Source organism: Ranitomeya variabilis, chromosome 2, assembly GCF_051348905.1.
Source record: "Ranitomeya variabilis isolate aRanVar5 chromosome 2, aRanVar5.hap1, whole genome shotgun sequence".
Lineage (NCBI taxonomy): Eukaryota > Metazoa > Chordata > Amphibia > Anura > Dendrobatidae > Ranitomeya > Ranitomeya variabilis.
The window spans coordinates 147167862-147191481 of record NC_135233.1 but is presented as its reverse complement, the minus strand read 5'-3'; the positions used below and the strand labels follow the sequence as shown (position 1 = coordinate 147191481).

The following is a 23620-nucleotide window of genomic DNA, read 5'->3' as shown; positions in this document are numbered from 1 at the left end:
AGATTTACTGTCAGAAATTTAGGAAGTGGTCTGTGCTCACTCAGTGGAATGAGTGTGCCCTGGCAGCGATTTTCAGAAAGGGTCTTTCTGAAGCCCTTAAGGATGTTATGGTGGGGTTCCCCACGCCTGCGGGTCTGAATGAATCAATGTCTTTGGCCATTCAGATTGATCGGCGTTTGCGGGAGCGCAAACCTGTGCACCATCTGGCGGTGTTTTCTGAACAGAAGCCTGAGTCTATGCAATGTGACAGGATTCTGACCAGAATTGAACGGCAAAATCACAGACGTCAGAATGGGTTGTGCTTTTACTGTGGTGACTCCACTCATGTTATCTCTGACTGTTCTAAGCACACAAAAAGGTTCGCTAAGTCTGTCACCATTGGTACTGTACAGCCTAAATTCATTTTGTCTGTTACTTTGATTTGCTCTTTGTCATCCTACTCTGTTATGGCTTTTGTGGATTCAGGCGCTGCCCTGAATTTGATGGATTTGTCATTTGCCAGGTGCTGTGGTTTTATCTTGGAGCCATTTCAATTCCCTATTCCACTAAAGGGAATTGATGCTACGCCATTGGCCAAGAATAAGCCTCAGTACTGGACTCAAGTGACTATGTGCATGACTCCTGCACATCAGGAGGTTATTCGCTTTCTGGTGTTACATAATTTGCATGATGTTGTCGTGTTGGGTCTGCCATGGCTGCAGGTTCATAATCCAGTCCTGGATTGGAAAGCAATGTCTGTGTCAAGTTGGGGTTGTCAAGGGGTACATGGCGATGTTCCTTTGGTGTCAATTGCTTCTTCTACTCCTTCTGAAGTCCCTGAATTTTTGTCGGATTACCAGGATGTATTTGATGAGCCCAAATCCAGTGCCCTACCTCCTCATAGGGATTGTGATTGTGCTATAAATTTGATTCCTGGTAGTAAGTTCCCTAAGGGTCGACTTTTTAATTTATCTGTACCAGAACATACCGCTATGCGGACTTATATAAAGGAGTCTTTGGAGAAAGGGCATATTCGTCCATCCTCGTCACCTTTGGGTGCAGGGTTCTTTTTTGTGGCCAAGAAGGATGGTTCTCTGAGACCCTGTATAGATTATCGCCTTCTAAATAAAATCACGGTCAAATTTCAGTACCCTTTGCCTCTGCTGTCCGATCTGTTTGCTCAGATTAGGGGGGCTAGTTGGTTCACCAAGATAGATCTTCGAGGAGCTTATAATCTTGTGCGTATAAAGCAGGGAAATGAATGGAAAACAGCATTTAATACGCCCGAAGGTCATTTTGAGTACTTGGTGATGCCTTTTGGGCTTTCTAATGCCCCTTCCGTGTTTCAGTCCTTCATGCACGACATCTTCCGAGAGTATCTGGATAGATTTATGATTGTGTACCTGGATGATATTTTGGTCTTTTCTGATGATTGGGAGTCTCATGTGAAGCAGGTCAGGATGGTGTTTCAGGTCCTGCGTGCCAATGCCTTGTTTGTGAAGGGCTCTAAATGTCTCTTTGGAGTCCAGAAGGTTTCCTTTTTGGGCTTCATTTTTTCCCCTTCTACTATTGAGATGGATCCAGTTAAAGTCCAGGCCATCTATGACTGGACTCAACCTACATCGGTGAAGAGTCTTCAGAAGTTCTTGGGCTTTGCTAATTTTTACCGTCGCTTCATCACTAATTTTTCTAGTGTGGTTAAACCTTTGACGGATTTGACTAGAAAGGGTGCTGATGTTACGAATTGGTCTTCTGCGGCCGTTGAGGACTTTCAGGAGCTGAAACGTCGCTTTTCTTCGGCTCCTGTCTTGCGTCAGCCTGATGTCTCTCTTCCCTTTCAGGTTGAGGTTGATGCTTCTGAGATTGGAGCAGGGGCTGTCTTGTCACAGAGAAGCTCTGATGGCTCGGTGATGAGACCATGTGCTTTCTTTTCTAGAAAGTTTTCGCCTGCCGAGTGGAATTATGATGTTGGTAATCGAGAGTTGTTGGCAATGAAGTGGGCATTCGAGGAGTGGCGACATTGGCTTGAGGGAGCCAAGCATCGCGTGGTGGTCTTGACGGATCACAAGAATTTGATTTATCTCGAGTCTGCCAAGCGGTTAAATCCTAGACAAGCTCGTTGGTCGCTGTTTTTCTCCCGTTTTGATTTCGTGGTTTCGTACCTTCCGGGCTCAAAGAATGTGAAGGCTGATGCCCTTTCTAGGAGTTTTGTGCCTGACTCTCCGGGAGTTTCTGAGCTGGCTGGTATCCTCAGAGAGGGGGTGATTTTGTCTGCCATCTCCCCTGATTTGCGGCGGGTGCTGCAGGAATTTCAGGCCGATAGACCTGACCGTTGTCCACCGGAGAGACTGTTTGTCCCGGATAGATGGACCAGTAGAGTTATTTCCGAGGTTCATTCTTCGGTGTTGGAGGGTCATCCTGGGATTTTTGGCACCAGGGATCTGGTGGCCAGGTCCTTTTGGTGGCCTTCCTTGTCGCGGGATGTGCGTTCCTTTGTGCAGTCCTGTGGGATTTGTGCTCGGGCCAAGCCTTGCTGTTCTCATGCCAGTGGATTGCTTTTGCCTTTGCCTGTCCCGAAGAGGCCTTGGACGCATATTTCCATGGATTTTATTTTGGATCTTCCAGTCTCTCAGAGGATGTCTGTCATCTGGGTGGTTTGTGATCATTTTTCTAAAATGGTCCATTTGGTGCCCTTGCCTAAGTTGCCCTCCTCCTCTGATTTGGTTCCGCTGTTTTTTCAGAATGTGGTTCGTTTGCATGGTATTCCGGAGAACATTGTGTCTGACAGAGGATCCCAGTTTGTGTCCAGATTTTGGCGGTCCTTTTGTGCTAAGATGGGCATTGATTTGTCTTTTTCTTCGGCCTTCCATCCTCAGACAAATGGCCAAACTGAACGAACTAATCAGACCTTGGAAGCTTATCTGAGATGTTTTGTTACTGCTGATCAGGATGATTGGGTGACTTTTTTGCCATTGGCTGAGTTCGCCCTCAATAATCGGGCTAGTTCTGCTACTTTGGTTTCGCCTTTTTTTTGTAATTCTGGTTTTCATCCTCGTTTTTCCTCAGGTCAGGTTGAGCCTTCTGACTGTCCTGGGGTGGATTCTGTGGTGGATAGGTTGCAGCAGATTTGGAATCACGTAGTGGACAATTTGACGTTGTCACAGGAGAAGGCTCAGCGCTTTGCTAATCGCCGTCGCTGTGTGGGTCCCCGACTTCGTGTGGGGGATTTGGTATGGTTGTCATCTCGTTACGTTCCTATGAAGCTTTCCTCTCCTAAGTTTAAACCTCATTTCATTGGTCCTTATAAGATTTCAGAAATCCTCAATCCTGTGTCATTTCGGTTGGACCTCCCAGCATCTTTTGCCATTCATAATGTGTTCCATAGGTCATTGTTGCGGAGGTATGTGGTGCCTGTGGTTCCTTCTGTTGATCCTCCTGCTCCGGTGTTGATCGAGGGAGAATTGGAGTATGTGGTGGAGAAGATCTTGGATTCTCGTATTTCGAGATGGAAGCTTCAGTACTTGGTTAAATGGAAGGGCTATGGTCAGGAGGATAATTCCTGGGTTGTTGCCTCTGATGTCCATGCTGCCGATTTGGTTCGTGCCTTTCATTTGGCTCGTCCTGATCGGCCTGGGGGCTCTGGTGAGGGTTCGGTGACCCCTCCTCAAGGGGGGGTACTGTTGTGAATTCCGTTCTCGGGCTCCCTCCTGTGGTCATGAGTGGTACTTTGTGAGTTCTGTTCTTGGGCTCCCTCTGGTGGCTTTGAGTGTTACGGCTGGTCTGTAGCTGGACTCCAGCTGCCTCGTTTCCTGCTAGGCTTGCTGCCTATTTAATTCTGCCTGGACCTTTACTTGTTGCCTGCTGTCGTTGTATTCAGTACTGGTTCAGATCTCTCTGGGACTTCCCTTGTGACCTGTCTCCTCGTGGAGAAGCTAAGTTCATGCTAGTCTATTTTTGCTCATTGCTATTTGAAAATGTTTCTCAGTATATGAGTTCAGTCCAGCTTGCTTACATGTTATTTGATTGCTAGCTGGAAGCTCTGGGGTGCGGAGTTGCGCCCCTCACATCGTGAGTCGGTGTGGGGGTCTTTTTGTATTCTCTGCGTGGATAATTTTTGTAGTATTTTATACTGACCGCACAGATTCCTTGCTATCTTCTGACTATTTAGTTATTAGCGGGCCTCATTTGCTAAAACCTATTTTCATTTCTATGTTTGTGTTTTCCTCTTAACTCACCGTCATTATTTGTGGGGGCTGCTCTCACTTTGGGGAAAATTTCTCTGAGGCAAGTGAGGCTTTGTTTCTCTCTAGGGGTAGCTAGTTTCTCAGGCTGTGCAGAGGCGTCTAGGCCGAGTTAGGAACGCTCCACGGCTGCCTATAGTGTGTGTTGATAGGATCAGGATTGCGGTCAGTAAAGTTCCCACATTCCCAGAGCTTGTCCTATTTTTTGGTTTACCTATCAGGTCAGTTCATGTGTTCTTACCACCAGAACCATAACAGTTGATATAGAAAGACATAAATCCATGCGACACATTCATTCCTGCAGTGAGTGTGTCAAAGGTTGTCATAAACTTATATTCACAGATCCTTCTGTCTCTCTGAGACTTGAAGTTACCTTTTAATACAAGTATTAACCCCTTAGTGACAGAGCCAATTTGGTACTTAATGACCAGGCCAATTTTTACAATTCTGACCTTTGTCACTTTGTGACGTTATAGCTCTAGAATGCTTCAACGTATCCCACTGATTCTGAGTCTTTTTTTCGTTACATATTGTACTTCATGTTAGTGGTAAAATTTCTTCGATATAACTTGCGTTTATTTATAAAAAAAAACAGAAATTTGGCAAAAATGTTGAAAATTTCGCAATTTTCAAACTTTTAATTTTTGTACCCTTAAATCAGAGAGATATGTCACACAAAGTACTTAATAAATAACATTTCCCACATGTCAACTTTACATCAGCACAATTTTGGAAACATAATTTTTTTTGTTAGGACATTATAAGGGTTAAAAGTTGACCAGCGATTTCTCATTTTTCCAACAAAATTTACAAAACCATTTTTTTAGGGACCAACTCATATTTGAAGTGAGTTTGGGGGTCAATATAACAAAAAATACCCAAAAGTGACACCATTCTAAAAACAGCACCCCTCAAGGTGCGCAAAACCACATTTAAGAAGTTTTTTAACCCTTCAGGTGCTTCACGAGAACTAAAGTAATGTGGAAGGAAAAAATGAACATTTTACTCTTTTCACAAAAATGTATTTGGAACCAAATTTTTGTATTTTCACAAGGGTATCAGAAGAAAATGACCATAAAATTTGTTGTGCAATATCTCGTGATTATGCCAATACCCAGTATGTGGGGGAAAGCCACTGTTTGTGCTGATGGCAGGGCTCAGAAGAGAGGGACCACCGTTTGACTTTTTGAACGCAAAATTGGCTGGAATCAATGGTGGCGCCATGTCGCGTTTGTAGACCCCTGATGTACCTAAACAGTGGAACCCCCCCAATTCTAACTCCAACCCTAACCCCAACGCACCCTTAACCCTAATCCCAACTCTAACCATAACACTAACCACAAACTAAACCCTATCACACCCCTAAACCTAATCCCAACCCTAACCATAACACTAACACAAACCTAACCCTATCACACCCCTAACCCTAATCCCAGCCATAACCACAACCCTAACCCAACCCTAACTTTAGTCCAACCTTAACTTTAGCCCAACCCTAACCCTAGGCTATCTCTAACTTTAGCCCAGCCCTAACCCTAGCCCCAACCCTGACACTAGCACAACCCTAACCCTAACTTTAGCCCAACCCTAACTTTAGCCCAACCATAACTTTAGCCAAACTTTAACCCTAATGGAAAAATGGAAATACATTAATTTTATTTTATTAGTTTTACCTAACTAAGGAGGTGATAAAGCAGGGTTGGATTTACTATTTTTTTATTTTGATCACTATGATAGGGTCTATCACAGTGATCAAAATGAACCAAAAGGAAACATTTCCTATTGTTGCCGGGTGCGGGCCAGCAGATCTCACACTTGGAAAATGAGATTTAATGTTGATAAATGTAGAGTAATGCACCTAGGATGGAGTAATCCTTTTGCTGCATATACATTAAATGGGAGTATACTTGGGACTACAGAACAGGAGAAGGACTTGTGTATTCTCCTTACATGTAAGCTGAGCATCAGTACTCAATGTCAAGCAGCAGCTGCAAAAGCAAACAAGATTGTAGGATGTTAGAGTCAGTTCAAAGGTTGGCAAATAGATTATTACAAGGGATGGAAGGTCTCTCATCTGAGGAGACGTTTGAAAAATTGGGCTTGTTTAGCTTAAAAAAAGACTTCTCTGAGGAGATCTCATTTACATGTATAAAGTTATGCGTGGTCAATACACAATATAGGCACATAACTTATTCCTTCCAAAGACCATACTAAGGACCAGGGAGCACTTACTACGGGTGGAAGAAATGTGATTCCTGCAGCTAAATAGGAGAGGGCTCTTTACAGCAGTCAGACTGTGGAATGCCCTACCACAAGACGTAGTAATGGCAGACACTATGACAGCTTTCAAATTAGTGCTGGATGATTTCTTCAGCAAAAATGACATTGTGTGATATAGATAATTTAGTGACAAAGAATGTATAATTGGTGAAGAAAGGTTGGACTTGATAGATCTAGGACTTTTTTCAACCAGTCTAACTATGTGTAACAATTCTCCTTGTGAAGAGGATATATCCCTTCTTACCCAGTTTAATAAAGTTGAAGATGAGTAGACAGTGTCAGATTCTGTAGACACCAAATAAAACACAAGCAGAACAAGAGTAAAGCTAGGTTCACATTACGTTTAAGCAGTCTGTTAGATGGACTGCATTACACCGCGACATAACGCGTTGTAATGCAGTCCGTTAACGCTGCCATTAAGCCCTATTTCGGGTGAATCGCTAGCACACGCCCAAAATGGGCGTGCGCTAGTGATGTGCCATCAATGAGTGACGGACCCTGGGACGCAGGCTGCAGCGTTTCCGTGTCCGTCACCGCTAGCGCAGATAGAGCATCTGCTAGCTCTATCTGCGTTAGCGCGATGGCATGTCGGCACTTGCGTTAACGCAGCCTGTTTTCGCATGTTTTGAATGGGCTGCTTTACCGCAATGTGAACCTAGCCTTAACTGTTCAACCAGAATTGAATCTTCCAGCAGTGATAGATGATCCACCATAGGGATGGCAGAGCAGAGAGGGTTCCAAATTTTGGGATACACTCCAGGGTCTATATTGTACTCAATCTGTACTGAATCCTTAGGATGATAGTAATCATCATTTAACTTTAAAAATAAATCTAACACTAAAATATTTTTCCTATTCTAAATATTGATTTCCTAGAATATTTTGACAACTGCATGAAGATCAAACCAGTAAAGTTTAATGCATAATTCATACTAGGATTAAGAAAATACAGCTGAAGGATGTTTTAACAGCAGTCTGATCCCAATAAATATACCATAGCTTCTTAAACTTGCAGAAAATAGAGGACACATGCTGAGCAAGTGAACATGTGCAACCACATGTTACAGGATTCTAAAGTAAACTGTCAACTTGTCATTTAGACTCAAGCAGGGAAAGTAAGTCCTGCTGTGCTTGGTCACATACAGATGCAAACTACAGCTCCAAAGCAAGAAGAGCTCACAATCTACTAATGATTCAATAAGGATGGTTACAAGGATATGACGATAGTATAGGGTGAAACAGATATGGAAACGGGCAAACCTTTCCAAAAGACAACACTTTGGGGATCACACCAGACCAAGACCTGATCTTGCTGTGATGGACTTTTATCATATATACATATATATATATATATATATATATATATATATATATATATATATATATATATATATATATATATATATATATATATATATATATATATGTATATACACACACATATATATGTATATATATATACAGCTCTGGCAAAAATTAAGTGACCACTGCTAAATGTTCAGTTTGTCCGATTTTTCTCTTTATTGCTATATTTTTGAGTAATATGCAACTTGTTCTTTTAGTCTATAAAATTCTGACAACATGTCTCCGAATTTCCAAGCAATAAGTTTTGTATTTTTTTTCTGACAAAAGAAAAATGATCAAAATTTATAAAACAAAACAAAAAAAACCTGTGCTTTCAGACCTCAAATAATGCAAAGAAAACAAGTTCATAATCATTTAGAAACAACAATACTAATGTTTTAAACTCAGGAAGAGTTCAGAAATCAATATTTTGTGGAATAACCATGATTTTTAATCACAGCTTTCATACGTCTTGGCATGCTTTCCACCAGTTTTCACACTGCTCCTGGCTCAAAAATGTAAGCAGTTCTTCTTTGTTTGATGGCTTGTGACTATCCATCATCCTCTTGATTACATTCCAGAGGTTTCCAATGGGGTTCAAGTCTGGAGATTGGGCTGCTCATGAGGCCTGTTTCACACGTCAGTGGCTCCGGTACGTGTGGTGACAGTTTTCTCACGTACCGGAGACACTGACTCACATAGACACATTAAAATAAATGTGTCTCTGCACATGTCAGCGTGTTTTCACGGACCGTGTGTCCGTTTGAAAAACACGGAGACATGTCAGTGTTCTTGGGAGCGCACGGATCACACGGACCCATTAAAGTCAATGGGTCCGTGTAAACAAGTACCGCACACGGATGCTGTCCGTGTGCTGCCCGTGTGCCGACTGAGGACCACACGGACCGTGCAGGAGACAGCGCTACAGTAAGCGCTGTCCCCCCAGCATGTGGTGCTGAAGCCGCCATTCGTTCCTTCTCCCCAGCAGCGTTCGCTGGAGAGAACGAATGAAAAATCATGTTTTTTATTTTTTTTTGTTTTTAAAATAAAGTTCCCGGTCACCTCCTGCCTCCCACCCCCGGTGCGCCCGCCCGCTGGCATTAAAATACTCACCCAGCTCCCGTGATGCTTCCTCTCAGCGCCGCAGCTTGTCCTGTATGAACGGTCACGTGGTGCCGCTCATTACAGTGATGAATATGCGGCTCCACCTCCCAGCCAGCGGGCGGGCGCACAGGGGGTGGGAGGTGGGAGGTGACCGGGAACTTTATTTTAAAAACAAAAAAAATAAAAAAAACATGATTTTTCATTCCTTCTCTCCAGCGAACACTGCTGGGGAGAAGGAACGAATGGCGGCTTCAGCACCACACGCAGGGGGGAAAGCGCTTACTGTAGCGCTGTCTCCTGCACGGTCCATGTGGTACTCAGTCGGCACACAGGTGGCACACGGCTGCCGCACGTGTGCCACACTGATGTGCCACGTGAGCTCACGGACACGGATAACTCCGGTACCGATTTTTCCGGTACCTGAATTATCTGGACGTGTGAGACTGGCCTGACAGGGTTTTGATGTGGTGGTCTCTTAATTTTTTTCCAGAGCTGTATATATATATATATATATATATATATACATATATATATATATATATATATACATATATATATATATATATATATATATATATATATATATATATATATATATATATATACAGTGCCTACAAGTAGTATTCAACCCCCTGCAGATTTAGCAGGTTTAATAAGATGCAAATAAGTTAGAGCCTTCAAACTTCAAACAAGAGCAGGATTTATTAACAGATGCATAAATCTTACAAACCAAAAAGTTTTGTTGCTCAGTTAAATTTTTATAAATTTTAAACATAAAAGTGTGGGTCAATTATTATTCAACCCCTAGGTTTAATATTTTGTGGAATAACCTTTGTTTGCAATTACAGCTAATAATCGCCTTTTATAAGACCTGATCAGGCTGGCACAGGTCTCTGGAGTTATCTTGGCCCACTCCTCCATGCAGATTTTCTCCAAGTTATCTAGGTTCTTTGGGTGTCTCATGTGGACTTTAATCTTGAGCTCCTTCCACAAGTTTTCAATTGGGTTAAGGTCAGGAGACTGACTAGGTCACTGCAACACCTTGATTTCTTGCCTCTTGAACCAGGCCTTGGTTTTCTTGGCTGTGTGCTTTGGGTCGTTGTCTTGTTGGAAGATGAAATGACGACCCATCTTAAGATCCTTGATGGAGGAGCGGAGGTTCTTGGCCAAAATTTCCAGGTAGGCCGTGCTATCCATCTTCCCATGGATGCGGACCAGATGGCCAGGCCCCTTGGCTGAGAAACAGCCCCACAGCATGATGCTGCCACCACCATGCTTGACTGTAGGGATGGTATTCTTGGGGTTGTACGCAGTGCCATCCAGTCTCCAAACGTCACGTGTATGGTTGGCACCAAAGATCTCGATCTTGGTCTCATCAGACCAGAGAACCTTGAACCAGTCAGTCTCAGAGTCCTCCAAGTGATCATGAGCAAACTGTAGACGAGCCTTGACATGATGCTTTGAAAGTAAAGGTACCTTACGGGCTCATCTGGAACGGAGACCATTGCGGTGGAGTACGTTACTTATGGTATTGACTGAAACTAATGTCCCCACTGCCATGAGATCTTCCCGGAGCTCCTTCCTTGTTGTCCTTGGGTTAGCCTTGACTCTTCGGACAAGCATGGCCTCGGCACGGCAGGAAACTTTCAAAGGCTGTCCAGGCCGTGGAAGGCTAACAGTAGTTCCATAAGCCTTCCACTTCCGGATGATGCTCCCAACAGTGGAGACAGGTAGGCCCAACTCCTTGGAAAGGGTTTTGTACCCCTTGCCAGCCTTGTGACCCTCCACGATCTTGTCTCTGATGGCCTTGGAATGCTCCTTTGTCTTTCCCATGTTGACCATGTATGAGTGCTGTTCACAAGTTTGGGGAGGGTCTTAAATAGTCAGAAAAGGCAGGAAAAAGAGATAATTAATCCAAACATGTGAAGCTCATTGTTCTTTGTGCCTGAACTACTTCTTAATACTTTAGGGGAACCAAACAGAATTCTGGTGGGTTGAGGGGTTGAATAATAAATGACCCTCTGAAAAACTTTTCCCAATTTAAAAAAAAAATAAACAAAGAAATAACATTCTTTTTTGCTGCAGTGCATTTCACACTTCCAGGCTGATCTACAGTCCAAATGTCACAATGCCAAGTTAATTCCAAATGTGTAAACCTGCTAAATCTGCAGGGGGTTGAATACTACTTATAGGCACTGTATATACAGTATATAGTAGAAAAAAGGGGGAAACAGCACAGCAGACTTCCAGGAAAAAAAAAAGATGTTTATTTGCCCAAATGGCGTGGCAACATTGCCACGCCATTTGGGCAAATAAACCACTTTTTTTTTTCTGGAAGTCTGTTGTGCTGTTTCCCCCTTTTTTTATACTATTACAAGGAGCCTTCTGAGATTGCTGGCTGGGGATGCGTGCACTTTGTTAAGGTACTGTGTTTGGTGCTGTTCCGATTTTTTAACCTATATATATATATATATTCAGCCTGTTCTATGAGGGATTCATCGCTCTGAAAGACCAGTTTTTGCTGCAGTTTTGGATAGATTTTATCACTTATGGTGATCAATTATTAATAAGAAACAGATCCCCAAGTAGTACTTGAATAAAAAATCACTTTTATTGATCAATTTTTTATCAATAACATGATAAATATATAGGTATGGTTATATACCCCATGTTATAAAGTGATTTTGGCTCCAGCATACAGGCATTTGTACCTTGGTGCGTTCAGCGTACAGTTAGGAATACCCTATGGCATTGCAGTCCCTCGTTTAAGGACCTAGTACCCTTGTTTTAACGTAATTTTGTGATTTTAAAAAATTGATCAATAAAAGTGATTTTTTATTCAAGTACTACTTGGGAATCTGTTTTTTATTAATAATTGATCGCCATAAGTGATAAAATGTTGTATATAGTAGTACATAACCCACATCTATGATGGATAACATTATTTTGGGCATTTCTTTGTGAATTTTGGATAGATGTCTTAAAGTGGTGTAACTTTACAGTAAATAGATTCAAAATACTGTACAGAAAATTTATGATTTTGTAAAAAGGGAATCTGTCACCAGGTTTTTGCCACCTAATCTGAGAGTGGCATAATGTTGGAGCAAAGACCTTAATTCTAGTGATGTTTCACTTACTAAAATTGCTTCCTATAGATTTGACAAAAATTACTGTTTTATCAGCAGGAGATTATGACTAGTAAACCTGCTGTCATGCAGTCCTTCATATTTGTGAGCTCTATATACTCCCACCTCCATCAGTGATTGGCAGCTTTCTGTCTATGCACAGTGCACACAGAAAGCTGCCAATCAGTGGTGTGGGCGGGGTTATACAGAGCTCAGCATTCAGAGAGCTGTTAGATCTGCAGCAGATAAAACAGTGATTTCATCAAGACTGCAGCCCAGTAAGTGATTCATCACTGGAATCAGGTTAGCTGTCCATACATCATGCTGCTCTCAGATGAAGAAGCAAAAACTGGCGATTGATTTCTTTTAAGTGCTCGTACACTGCCTTCTTGATAGAAATGTGTAATGAGCCAATCATGTGGCAGGAGCATAATGCATAAAAGCATGAATGTCTGGCCAAATATTATTCAGTGAAAACAGAATGGAGAAAGTTTGATCAGAGTTATTTTAACCCTTGAAATTTGCTGGTGCCAGATGGGGGTGGTGTATCTGAGGAGGAGATTTGTATGCCAATTTGTGATCTAATTATTGAGTTGTAAACATCACATTTCCACAAAATCATACTGCATAGACTAAAGCTATCAGGTTTCCGAGCCTCCTTGGAGTCCATGGCCAGCTTACCATCATTACATCTGCCATTCTTGGCTTCCAGCTCGGTGCTTTCTCTACGACTCTGCCGGCACGATGACATCATCACATCGGCTGAGTTATTCAGCACATATCCGGCCAGAAGAGGATGGAAGTGGCGCCACAGGGGTTCATCTGGAGGGGTAAGTGATCCCTTTTATTTCACAATGAGGAGAGCACGATGCACATGGGGTGGGGTGGCAGAAGGGACATTTATCTGCAGAGGTAGCAGAGAGTACATGGAATTGTAAAGAATTAGGGGGTGGGAGAGAGGACATGAAAATGCATTGAACTGGTGGATGTGGGTGAGAGAGAGAATATGAAATTGCAATGAATTGTGAGGACAGGACACAGGACCGTCATGAAATATGGAGAAAGGCACAGCGGCTAATTCATTTATATTTTTATTGGCCAGGAGGAAAATTGGCTAATTATTCAGTGTCAGGGTGCGGTTACAGCCACAATTTTTTTTTACAAATTTTTCAGGCTATAGTATACTCTCTGGTTTATTGGTTAGGTTACTTGGAACCTCTACAACCTATTTCCTGTCAAAGAATAATTACTCCTCAAGTGCTGCAGAGACAAATCTTCCATTGCCTGTAGCATGGGAGGACTCGCTGTTTGGACAGCTGATGCAGCCATGCTGTTGGTCCAAACTGTCCATCATCCGAAGAGCAGAGGCGCACCAGATAACCACTTTAAAGGCGTTTTCTAACTTTCACCTTTACTATGACGGTCAGTTCCTGAAGAGTTTATACCTCACTGTGACCCCCTGCTGATAGCTGACACATTATTTTAATAAGTTGAAATAAAAAGTTTACAAACTAATGTGTATGTAGGCTCTAAAAATGTAAAAGCTCTTTGCTTTACATATATAAAAACAGCATACAACTTAATTGGATTTAGATTCATTAACTTTATTACAATTTAAAATAATCGGGATTGTTCCGCCTATAATAAATGCTAATATATAAATACACAAATACATAAAACAAACACCATCATTTTGAGTTGAACGATTATGAGGTCAATTATTTGGAACAAAAGTATTGCGAAAACATCTTAAAAGCTACAAATTTAACATCTAGGTGCAGCATTTTATATGTTTGTACAACTCTATATTTTTGTCTTGACCACAAAAGTAAATAACCACTAAACAACGGTAGCAGGACAGCCAAAGTGACAAATACCTTGTCATATAGTTGGAGATGGTGTGAAGGTAAAATTCAAATTCAAAAGGGTTTTGCATTATATAATATTATATACTGAAAAATATATAAAAATTAAATATGCAATATAATTGTTATAGTATGTACTGCATATACTTACACAGCAAACGTGTGATAGCCAATATATGAAAATTTGTAATTCACAGTTGGCAAAGTAAAAATTATGCACTAATTTAACATCTGTTTTGCACTTACTATCTTCTTTATCTTAGCAATCAGATCAAGATAAACGAAGTCAATTTTAAAATAATTTTAAGGATTTAATTGCTCGTTTAAATATAATAATCCCTTCTTAAACTACCGTAATTAAGTCATGATTTATATAGTAATTGCTATTTATTTGGCTCAACCTGTAAAATGATGTTCCATTAATCGCACAAAAAATACATTTTTAATATTCATCATCAGCTAGCTTCACTTTTTAGCATTACTAGGGCTCCATATGTAAGGGGTAACGTTTCTCCTTGTGGAGAGTGACATGCATGACATGTCAGGGTAAGGTTTGCTTTTAGCCTAAGTCATATGGCGAGGCTCGTTAAAGGGACGATAGTGACTTTTAGGATTGCTACTTCCAATAGGTGGCACTAGAGCTTAAGTCAGCTTCCTCTTTGAAGAGGCAATTTGCATATAGGGCTTTAATTGCATGGAAATTGCATACAGTTATGAAGGTAGGAAGATAAGAAAGCAGCACAAGTGCATTGAATTAAACTAAAGTATAAAACTAAAAAAATTCCACTAAACATTAGGCACAGGATTCTGAAGCATTGTACAAGCACTAGGAGACTGGCACACACAGGGTAGAAATAGTATGGAAGCATTGCTATGTACCCAATAAAAACTGTAATAACATCTGTAATACAATTTTGCTGAAAGTCAGCTATAGTTTGGGTTTTCAGGAATCTATATATATAATCGTCTAAGGTCCACATCCATCTGTTTGTCTGTCTGTCTGTCACGGAAATCCCACGTCGCTGATTGGTCACGGCCGACTGGGCGCAATCAATCAGTGACAGGCACAGTCCACAGTCCAGCGCCCACATAGCATTTTAGCAGTCCGTTAAACGGACTGCGTTACACCTTGGCATAATGCAGAGTAACGCAGTCCGTTAATGCTGCCATTAACCCTGTAAGTGTAACCAACTTTTTACTATTGATGCTGCCTATGCAGCATCAATAGTAAAAACATATAATATAAAAATAATAATAAAAAACCATCATTACATTCTCACCTTCCGGCGTCCGCGGCAGCCTTTTCCGCTCCTCGTGACGCTTCGGTCCAAAGAAAGCATTGCGGCAATGACCCCAGATGACGTAGCGGTCTCGCGAGGCATTACTGGGAATGGAGAGTCGCGAGGAGCATCGCTAAAGGCCTGGGCTGGATCTGGGGGCCGCAGGAAGGTGAGTATATAACTATCTTTTATTTTAATTCTTTTTTTAAACAGAGATATGGTGCCCACATTGCTATATACTACGTGGGCTGTGTTATATACTACGTGGGCTGTGTTATATACTGCGTGGGCTGTGTTATATATTGCGTGGGCTGTGTTATATGCTGCGTGGGTTGTGTTATATACTACGTCGCTGTGCTATATACTATGTGGGCTGTGCTATATACTACGTGGCTGTGCTATATACTACGTGGCTATGTTATATACTATGTGGGCTGTGTTATATACTGCATGGGCTGTGCTATATACTACGTGGGCTGTGCTATATACTACATGGGCTGTGTTATATACTGCGTGGGCTGTGTTATATACTATGTGGGCTGTGCTATATACTGCGTGGGCTGTGCTATATACTATGTGGCTGTGCAATATACTATGTGGCTGTGCAATATACTACGTGGCTGTGCAATATACTATGTGGGCTGTGCTATATACTACGTGGGCTGTGCTATATACTACGTGGCTGTGCAATATACTACGTGGCTGTGCTATATACTATGTGGCTGTGTTATATACTATGTAGCTGTGCTATATACTACGCGGCTGTGCTATATACTACGTGGCTGTGCTATATACTATGTGGGCTGTGTTATATGCTATGTGGGCTGTGAGACTCTTTCGCTCGGGGCCCTCAAAAACCTGGAGCTCGCCCTGGCTTCACTGATTGGTCGCACCCGGCCGCGAACAATCAGCGACAGACACAGTCCGGCCATGAATTGGTGCAGGATTTGAACCACTCTTCGCTAATTGGTCACGCCCGGCCGGCCGAATCTTGTGTATTCATTGCATTATTCTGAAATCTTCATAAATAAACTACATACATATTCTAGAATACCCGATGCGTTAGAATCGGGCCACCATCTATATAAGATAAATGACCAAACCAATATATAAGCTACAAGACACACATTCCAATCAATGGGGCTAGGTAAAGGGCAAGGGGCAGTACGAGACACAGCTGCATACACGATGGACCCCCTTCCTTCTACTGATTTGGGAAATACTGGAGTCAAAGTTTCACTTCAATAGTGATAGCTTATGGATGTCAATAATATAGCCCTGAAAATCTATAAATGCTTCCATAAATCTCCAGCTCCTAAAACATGTATCTCAGTGCTAGTCTATCATAGTTGAAAGAGTATAATATCACAAAGGTCAACTTATTTGGATACCTGAGTCATGAAGTAATAGATGTTTGTCATATTCTATTCTTGCATCCATTTATATGGATGTATTACCGGAAAAAAATGAAAGTGATGTTTTTTACAGCCATATTTAACCTCGCTAGAACACTACATCTTCTTAAAGAAGGACCAACAAATCAACAAGAATGTAATATTGATGTGCAGAAAGTTATTTCAGAAAATATGTCAAACTCTTTCCTGCAGAATTAAAGGGTCTGTCAAGGATTAGAGTAAATGGGGTCTGCTTTTTTTTGCACAGAAACAGCACTACTCCTGTCTACTTGTTGGGTCTGATCATATTTTTAATGTAGCTGAGCTTCAATATCAGGAACAGCCCATGCAAAAGAAAGGCACTGTTTTTTGGATTGTTGGACAACCTCTTTCAGATAGATACCTAATAAGTTATATTACCTGAATACCCTGTAAAATAATGTCTGATCGCAGAAAAAAAAACTGGAGCAACAAGATAAACCTTTATATAAGGTCCTGCTCATTTTCTGTTTTGGTAGTAGTGAGTAACGAAGGAAAAAGCTGCATAGATTTAGGCGAGACACACTATTACTACTGGAAAGATCAGTTTTTTAGGGCATACAACAAATACAGTTTTCGCTCATAGCCTCATGACATTATATCTTGTTTATTTCTGGTCTTTATAATAAGAATTTACACGTTTTTCCATCATGGTTGTGATACAACATATTATGGAGAGATTTCACAACTATATAAATACCAAAATATAGCCGAGCTGCCCGATTTTACAAAATAAATCCTTGTAGCCAATAATCATTACAATGCAAAAAAAATCAATACAGTGTGCAAATATAATAAATCGCCAGGACCATCAGTAAAGATATCGGAAGAACTTCAGTCCCGGTTTTACTCTTTATAAATGAGGTCCACGTGAACATTGTGACAATTCATTCTGCATATTTCTAACACATAAATGCAACCTATTTGTAGATTGTAACGGCATTTTTGTTATTACAAGGTAATAAAAGATTCAAGGCTCAGTTTTCTAGAAAAAAAAGAATGGACAGAAAAACAGTCATATAATTTGGGGAAACGGGAAAAAGGCAAAGTTAACAATTGCATACCATACGTGAAGAGAAAAAGTGTATTCTGTACTGTGCAATAACGTGTCACCCAATAAAGGTATACTAGTACAATAGACATAGAAGTGACACACGCATCTAAGGAAGCTGATATTAGATATAGGTTTGCGCAATGCAATACATACCATACTTATGAAGATGTCTAGACTGGCGGATGTAACAAGATAATCTTACAACCAATTATCAACTATGATTAATGTTTGTTTTATTCATTTTGCTTCACAGTTATCTTACCTTCTGTATGGACAGCAGACACATAAGTCCAATTATATCTTTTCACAATGTCCAGCATAGCCTTGGCTTGAAGTATATCAGAGGGAACCACCCGCAGAAAATACTTGTATAACGTTTTGTCACTAAGGTCAATACTTGTTGCAGAATAAGCAATCTGTGGTATATCAAAAAGTTGCAATAGGTTCTGGACTTGGATGGCTACAGAACTAGACCCTGGTCCGATAACACCAGCAATAGGTTTTTTAATTCTGCCCTGAGGAGTCGGAGTGGCATCTAAACACTTACTGATGCCATCTTTGTCATCTCTCATTGAAATAAGGGAATCTCGTATGAATTCTATGCTTTGCTCCAGGGCGACAGAGGAATGCCAACAGGAGTCTCGTATTTCTGTTCCCAGGCTAATGTTGGGCAGCAAGTTCTGGTCCATGTTAATCAGATCCAGGGTGTGAAACATGGCTTCTACTCTTTGGATGCCATACTGTTCTCTGATTTCCCCACATTTCCTCTCCGGTACTCTATCAGCTGGTGGTTGGTGGTGTACAGAAAACAAGGCTCCTATAATAATATCTCCATCCATCCTTGCTACTGACCTTGGGCTAGAAGCACCTGCTCTACCAACACTTCCATCAAAGCTGCCCAGTGTCATCATCATCATCATCATCAAGAGGATCAAGCAGAAATCAAGCATTTTACAAAAGAACGCCATGCAGATCCTTGGGAAAAGTAAATGATTTGCTCTGAAAAAAATGACTATTTTTCCTAATCACAATCCAATACGTCCAGATCCCGCCTTAGTAACTCTACATTACGCAGACCGAGTCTGTAGCCAAGGACATCTCTCCAGATACGGCAACCCTGTTATAAAGAAATAGAAAGAATACCCATAGTAATGTAAAATAGTATATTGTCATGGTAAGTCAGCTATAAGTTTGGGTCTGCTATCAAAAAGACAGCACATACAAGAGTAAGGGCTTAATTGGCTCCATGCAGTTTGGATAGAAACATTATATCGGACCAATGAAGTCCTCACCATACATTTCAGAAATTTGGAGTGCTGCCTTCCTTTATTTTTTATGGACTTAATAAGTAGGGATTTATAACCTGGATCCCGAGGCTTGTGCTACAGCTGAACACAGCCAAGGAAAAGTAACAGCACGGTCCTAATGTTTGGGGGCAACACTTCTTCACGCAACCGGCCAAGAAGCCTCCAAATGTAGAAGAGAGATTGGAAGCAGCACTCCAATGGAATTCAGTGCAAAAAGTAGACTTTATTCACGCATATATAATATTTGATAAATATATATCTCAAGCCAGCATTTGGGTATTGCTGGTGTGAATCTTGCTGCATGTCAACTCCAGTTCTCCTCATGAAAGGTTGTCATTTCTCTGCTCCAGGCAAACGATAGGATACAGAATAGCCCTACATCATTCTTTCTCAATTTATGTTAAAAAATGCAACTTGTTTATCTTGTCCTTTTGGCAAGGTCAGAACTAGTGTACTGAGAGCAGCTAACAAAGCAGAACCATTGTCAGATATACTGAGGACTATATTGCCCTAAATCACGTTCTACGTCAAGTCCTAAACTTTAACAGTCTGAAACAGTTATGTAGATATGGATTGGGATATATATAATGTAGCATCCAGAATACCAGTAAGTTATGATTAGTTACAGCTAAGTGTGACCCAATGGGTTACTGTCCATCACTAGTCTGAGCTTTGCCTACAGTCTATTAGATTACAATAGGCTGGAGAAAAGTCACTGAATAAACTGGAATAGAGAGCACCAGTGACAGAGAGAGCTTCATCACTGTGTATTGTATAATGCAGAGCAACTAGTCTATGTGCCTGTTCAGCAGCCACTGGCTCCAGCACCAGGGACAGATCTTCATCACTCTGAGCATGTTCTGCTCTCACTGTATGGGCTCCTATGGCACTCACTGGCTCCAGCACCAGGGGCAGACAGAGCATGTCCTGCACTCATTCTATGGGCTCCTATGGCACCACTGGCTCCAGCACCAGGGACAGAGCATGTTCTGCACTCATTCTATGGGCTCCTATGGCACTACTGGCTCCAGCACCAGGGGCAGACAGAGCATGTCCTGCACTCATTCTATGGGCTCCTATGGCACCACTGGCTCCAGCACCAGGGACAGAGCATGTTCTGCACTCATTCTATGGGCTCCTATGGCACCACTGGCTCCAGCACCAGGGGCAGACAGAGCATGTCCTGCACTCATTCTATGGGCTCCTATGGCACCACTGGCTCCAGCAACAGGGACAGCGCATGTTCTGCACTCATTCTATGGGCTCCTATGGCACCACTGCTCCAGCACCAGGGACAGACAGAGCATGTCCTGCACTCATTCTATGGGCTCCTATGGCACCACTGGCTCCAGAACCAGGGACAGACAGAGCATGTTCTGCACTCACTGTATGGGCTCCTATGGCACCACTGGCTCCAGCACCAGGGACAGAGCATGTTCTGCACTCATTCTATGGGCTCCTATGGCACCACTGGCTCCAGCACCAGGCACAGACAGAGCATGTCCTGCACTCATTCTATGGGCTCCTATGGCACCACTGGCTCCAGAACCAGGGACAGAGCATGTTCTGCACTCATTCTATGGGCTCCTATGGCACCACTGCTCCAGCACCAGGGACAGACAGAGCATGTTATGCACTCATTCTATGGGCTCCTATGGCACCACTGGCTCCAGCACCAGGGACAGACAGAGCATGTTCTGTACTCACTGTATGGGCTCCTATGGCACCACTGCTCCAGCACCAGGGACAGACAGAGCATGTCCTGCACTCATTCTATGGGCTCCTATGGCACCACTGGCTCCAGCACCAGGGACAGACAGGGCATGTCCTGCACTCATTCTATGGGCTCCTATGGCACCACTGGCTCCAGCACCAGGGGCAGACAGAGCATGTTCTGCACTCATTCTATGGGCTCCTATGGCACCACTGGCTCCAGCACCAGGGACAGACAGAGCATGTTCTGCACTCACTGTATGGGCTCCTATGGCACCACTGGCTCCAGCACCAGGGACAGAGCATGTTCTGCACTCATTCTATGGGCTCCTATGGCACCACTGGCTCCAGCACCAGGGACAGACAGGGCATGTCCTGCACTCATTCTATGGGCTCCTATGGCACCACTGGCTCCAGCACCAGGGGCAGACAGAGCATGTTCTGCACTCATTCTATGGGCTCCTATGGCACCACTGGCTCCAGCACCAGGGACAGACAGGGCATGTCCTGCACTCATTCTATGGGCTCCTATGGCACCACTGCTCCAGCACCAGGGACAGACAGGGCATGTCCTGCACTCATTCTATGGGCTCCTATGGCACCACTGGCTCCAGCACCAGGGACAGACAGAGCATGTTCTGTACTCACTGTATGGGCTCCTATGGCACCACTTGTCCAGCACCAGGGACAGACAGAGCATGTCCTGCACTCATTCTATGGGCTCCTATGGCACCACTGGCTCCAGCACCAGGGACAGACAGGGCATGTCCTGCACTCATTCTATGGGCTCCTATGGCACCACTGGCTCCAGCACCAGGGACAGACAGGGCATGTCCTGCACTCATTCTATGGGCTCCTATGGCACCACTGGCTCCAGCACCAGGGGCAGACAGAGCATGTTCTGCACTCATTCTATGGGCTCCTATGGCACCACTGGCTCCAGCACCAGGGACAGACAGAGCATGTTCTGCACTCACTGTATGGGCTCCTATGGCACCACTGGCTCCAGCACCAGGGACAGAGCATGTTCTGCACTCATTCTGTGGGCTCCTATGGCACCACTGGCTCCAGCACCAGGGACAGACAGGGCATGTCCTGCACTCATTCTATGGGCTCCTATGGCACCACTGGCTCCAGCACCAGGGGCAGACAGAGCATGTTCTGCACTCATTCTATGGGCTCCTATGGCACCACTGGCTCCAGCACCAGGGACAGACAGGGCATGTCCTGCACTCATTCTATGGGCTCCTATGGCACCACTGCTCCAGCACCAGGGACAGACAGGGCATGTCCTGCACTCATTCTATGGGCTCCTATGGCACCACTGGCTCCAGCACCAGGGACAGACAGAGCATGTTCTGTACTCACTGTATGGGCTCCTATGGCACCACTGCTCCAGCACCAGGGACAGACAGAGCATGTTCTGCACTCATTCTATGGGCTCCTATGGCACCACTGGCTCCAGCACCAGGGACAGACAGAGCATGTTCTGTACTCACTGTATGGGCTCCTATGGCACCACTGGCTCCAGCACCAGGGGCAGAAAGGGCATGTCCTGCACTCATTCTATGGGCTCCTATGGCACCACTGGCTCCAGCACCAGGGACAGACAGGGCATGTCCTGCACTCATTCTATGGGCTCCTATGGCACCACTGGCTCCAGCACCAGGGGCAGACAGAGCATGTCCTGCACTCATTCTATGGGCTCCTATGGCACCACTGGCTCCAGCACCAGGGACAGACAGAGCATGTCCTGCACTCACTGTATGGGCTCCTATGGCACCACTGGCTCCAGCAACAGGGACAGAGCATGTCCTGCACTCATTCTATGGGCTCCTATGGCACCACTGGCTCCAGCACCAGGGACAGAGCCATACACACCGATGTGTCTCATTGCTGCCCAGTGAGTGACTAGCATACCCTGCACCTGGCTCCCGTACACAGGCGTAATGCTCGGTGCTTTCTATGCGATCTGCACACTCGTGGGTGGACTCAGCACGCACTTTCCTCTGTGCCCGCAGGTTTCAGCACGGTGGACAGCGCTCCAGCCCCTGTGTGCGGCATTGTGCAGGAGGTCCGTGCTGAGCCCTTCCTTACTATGTTGCTGCCTTGTATATTAGCTGCTGCTTCCACCACCAAGGACGATGCCCTTTCTGTACCTGTGCCTATGGCTCCCACTCACCCCACTTACCCACACAGTGCAGTGAAGCCGGGGTCCGCTCACGGCCATAGCCACAGTTGCTTTCTTATGTAGCTTTGTCTGTAACTCTCTCCCACAAACACGAAGCTCCCACACACAGTCACCAGCCCACACACAAGCCAAGGCAACCAGCAGCGGCCCCTTCTGTGGCTGTGGGCGCAGGGCATTGCCCACTCTCTGCAGGGCAGCCACTGACCACTGACAGCCACGCACTAATCACTAGGATTCCACCCGGATCCCCGGCAGACGCTGCTGCCATTAGGAAGCCGCACACTAATGAGTAGTGGTAATAGAACCCTGGCTGGAAGGTGAGGTCCCTGGTGTGGGGGACAATGCTGAGCACTCACCTGGGTGGGAGCTGGGGAGCCGGGCTCCGGAGGACTCTGCTCGGTGAGCACCAGCTGCTGCACTGGCACACGGAGCTGCGGAGGCACGGTTTTGTCTGTACTCTGGTGCCCTCTTCCTTCAATACGATTTCATCACAAGGAAACTAAACTTTCCTTCTCTCCTATGTCACAGTCCTCTAGAACTATTAGCTTCAGTTATTTCCTCATTTAATATTGCATACACCTTAATCAAGCATGTATTTGGGGAGGTCTCTGGCTGATTTTATATCATTTTAAGACTCTAAATAGGCTGAAAATGAAATAAAATATTCTTTAGTATTTTCTCATCTATAACACTTTTTTTTTCAA

General features: G+C 43.7%; 1 protein-coding gene across 4 annotated transcripts in view; it reads right to left on the bottom strand.

Annotated features, from left to right (window-relative positions):
* GRM1 (glutamate metabotropic receptor 1) overlaps positions 1–23383 on the bottom strand; it is a 581006-nt gene extending 557623 nt beyond the window's left edge. For 2 of the 4 annotated variants that reach the window (XM_077283069.1, XM_077283071.1), the window contains exons 1-2: positions 23273–23383; positions 17968–18822 (exon numbers count right to left, since the gene is read on the bottom strand). In XM_077283069.1, coding sequence (XP_077139184.1) covers positions 17968–18673 — 706 coding nt within the window. In that variant the 5' untranslated portion in view covers positions 18674–18822; positions 23273–23383. Of the gene's footprint in view, positions 1–17967; positions 18823–22916; positions 23069–23272 lie in introns of those variants that run through there. The other 2 variants (XM_077283070.1, XM_077283072.1) reach the window with 1 other exon arrangement.
* Between the last annotated feature and the right edge of the window lie 237 nt (positions 23384–23620).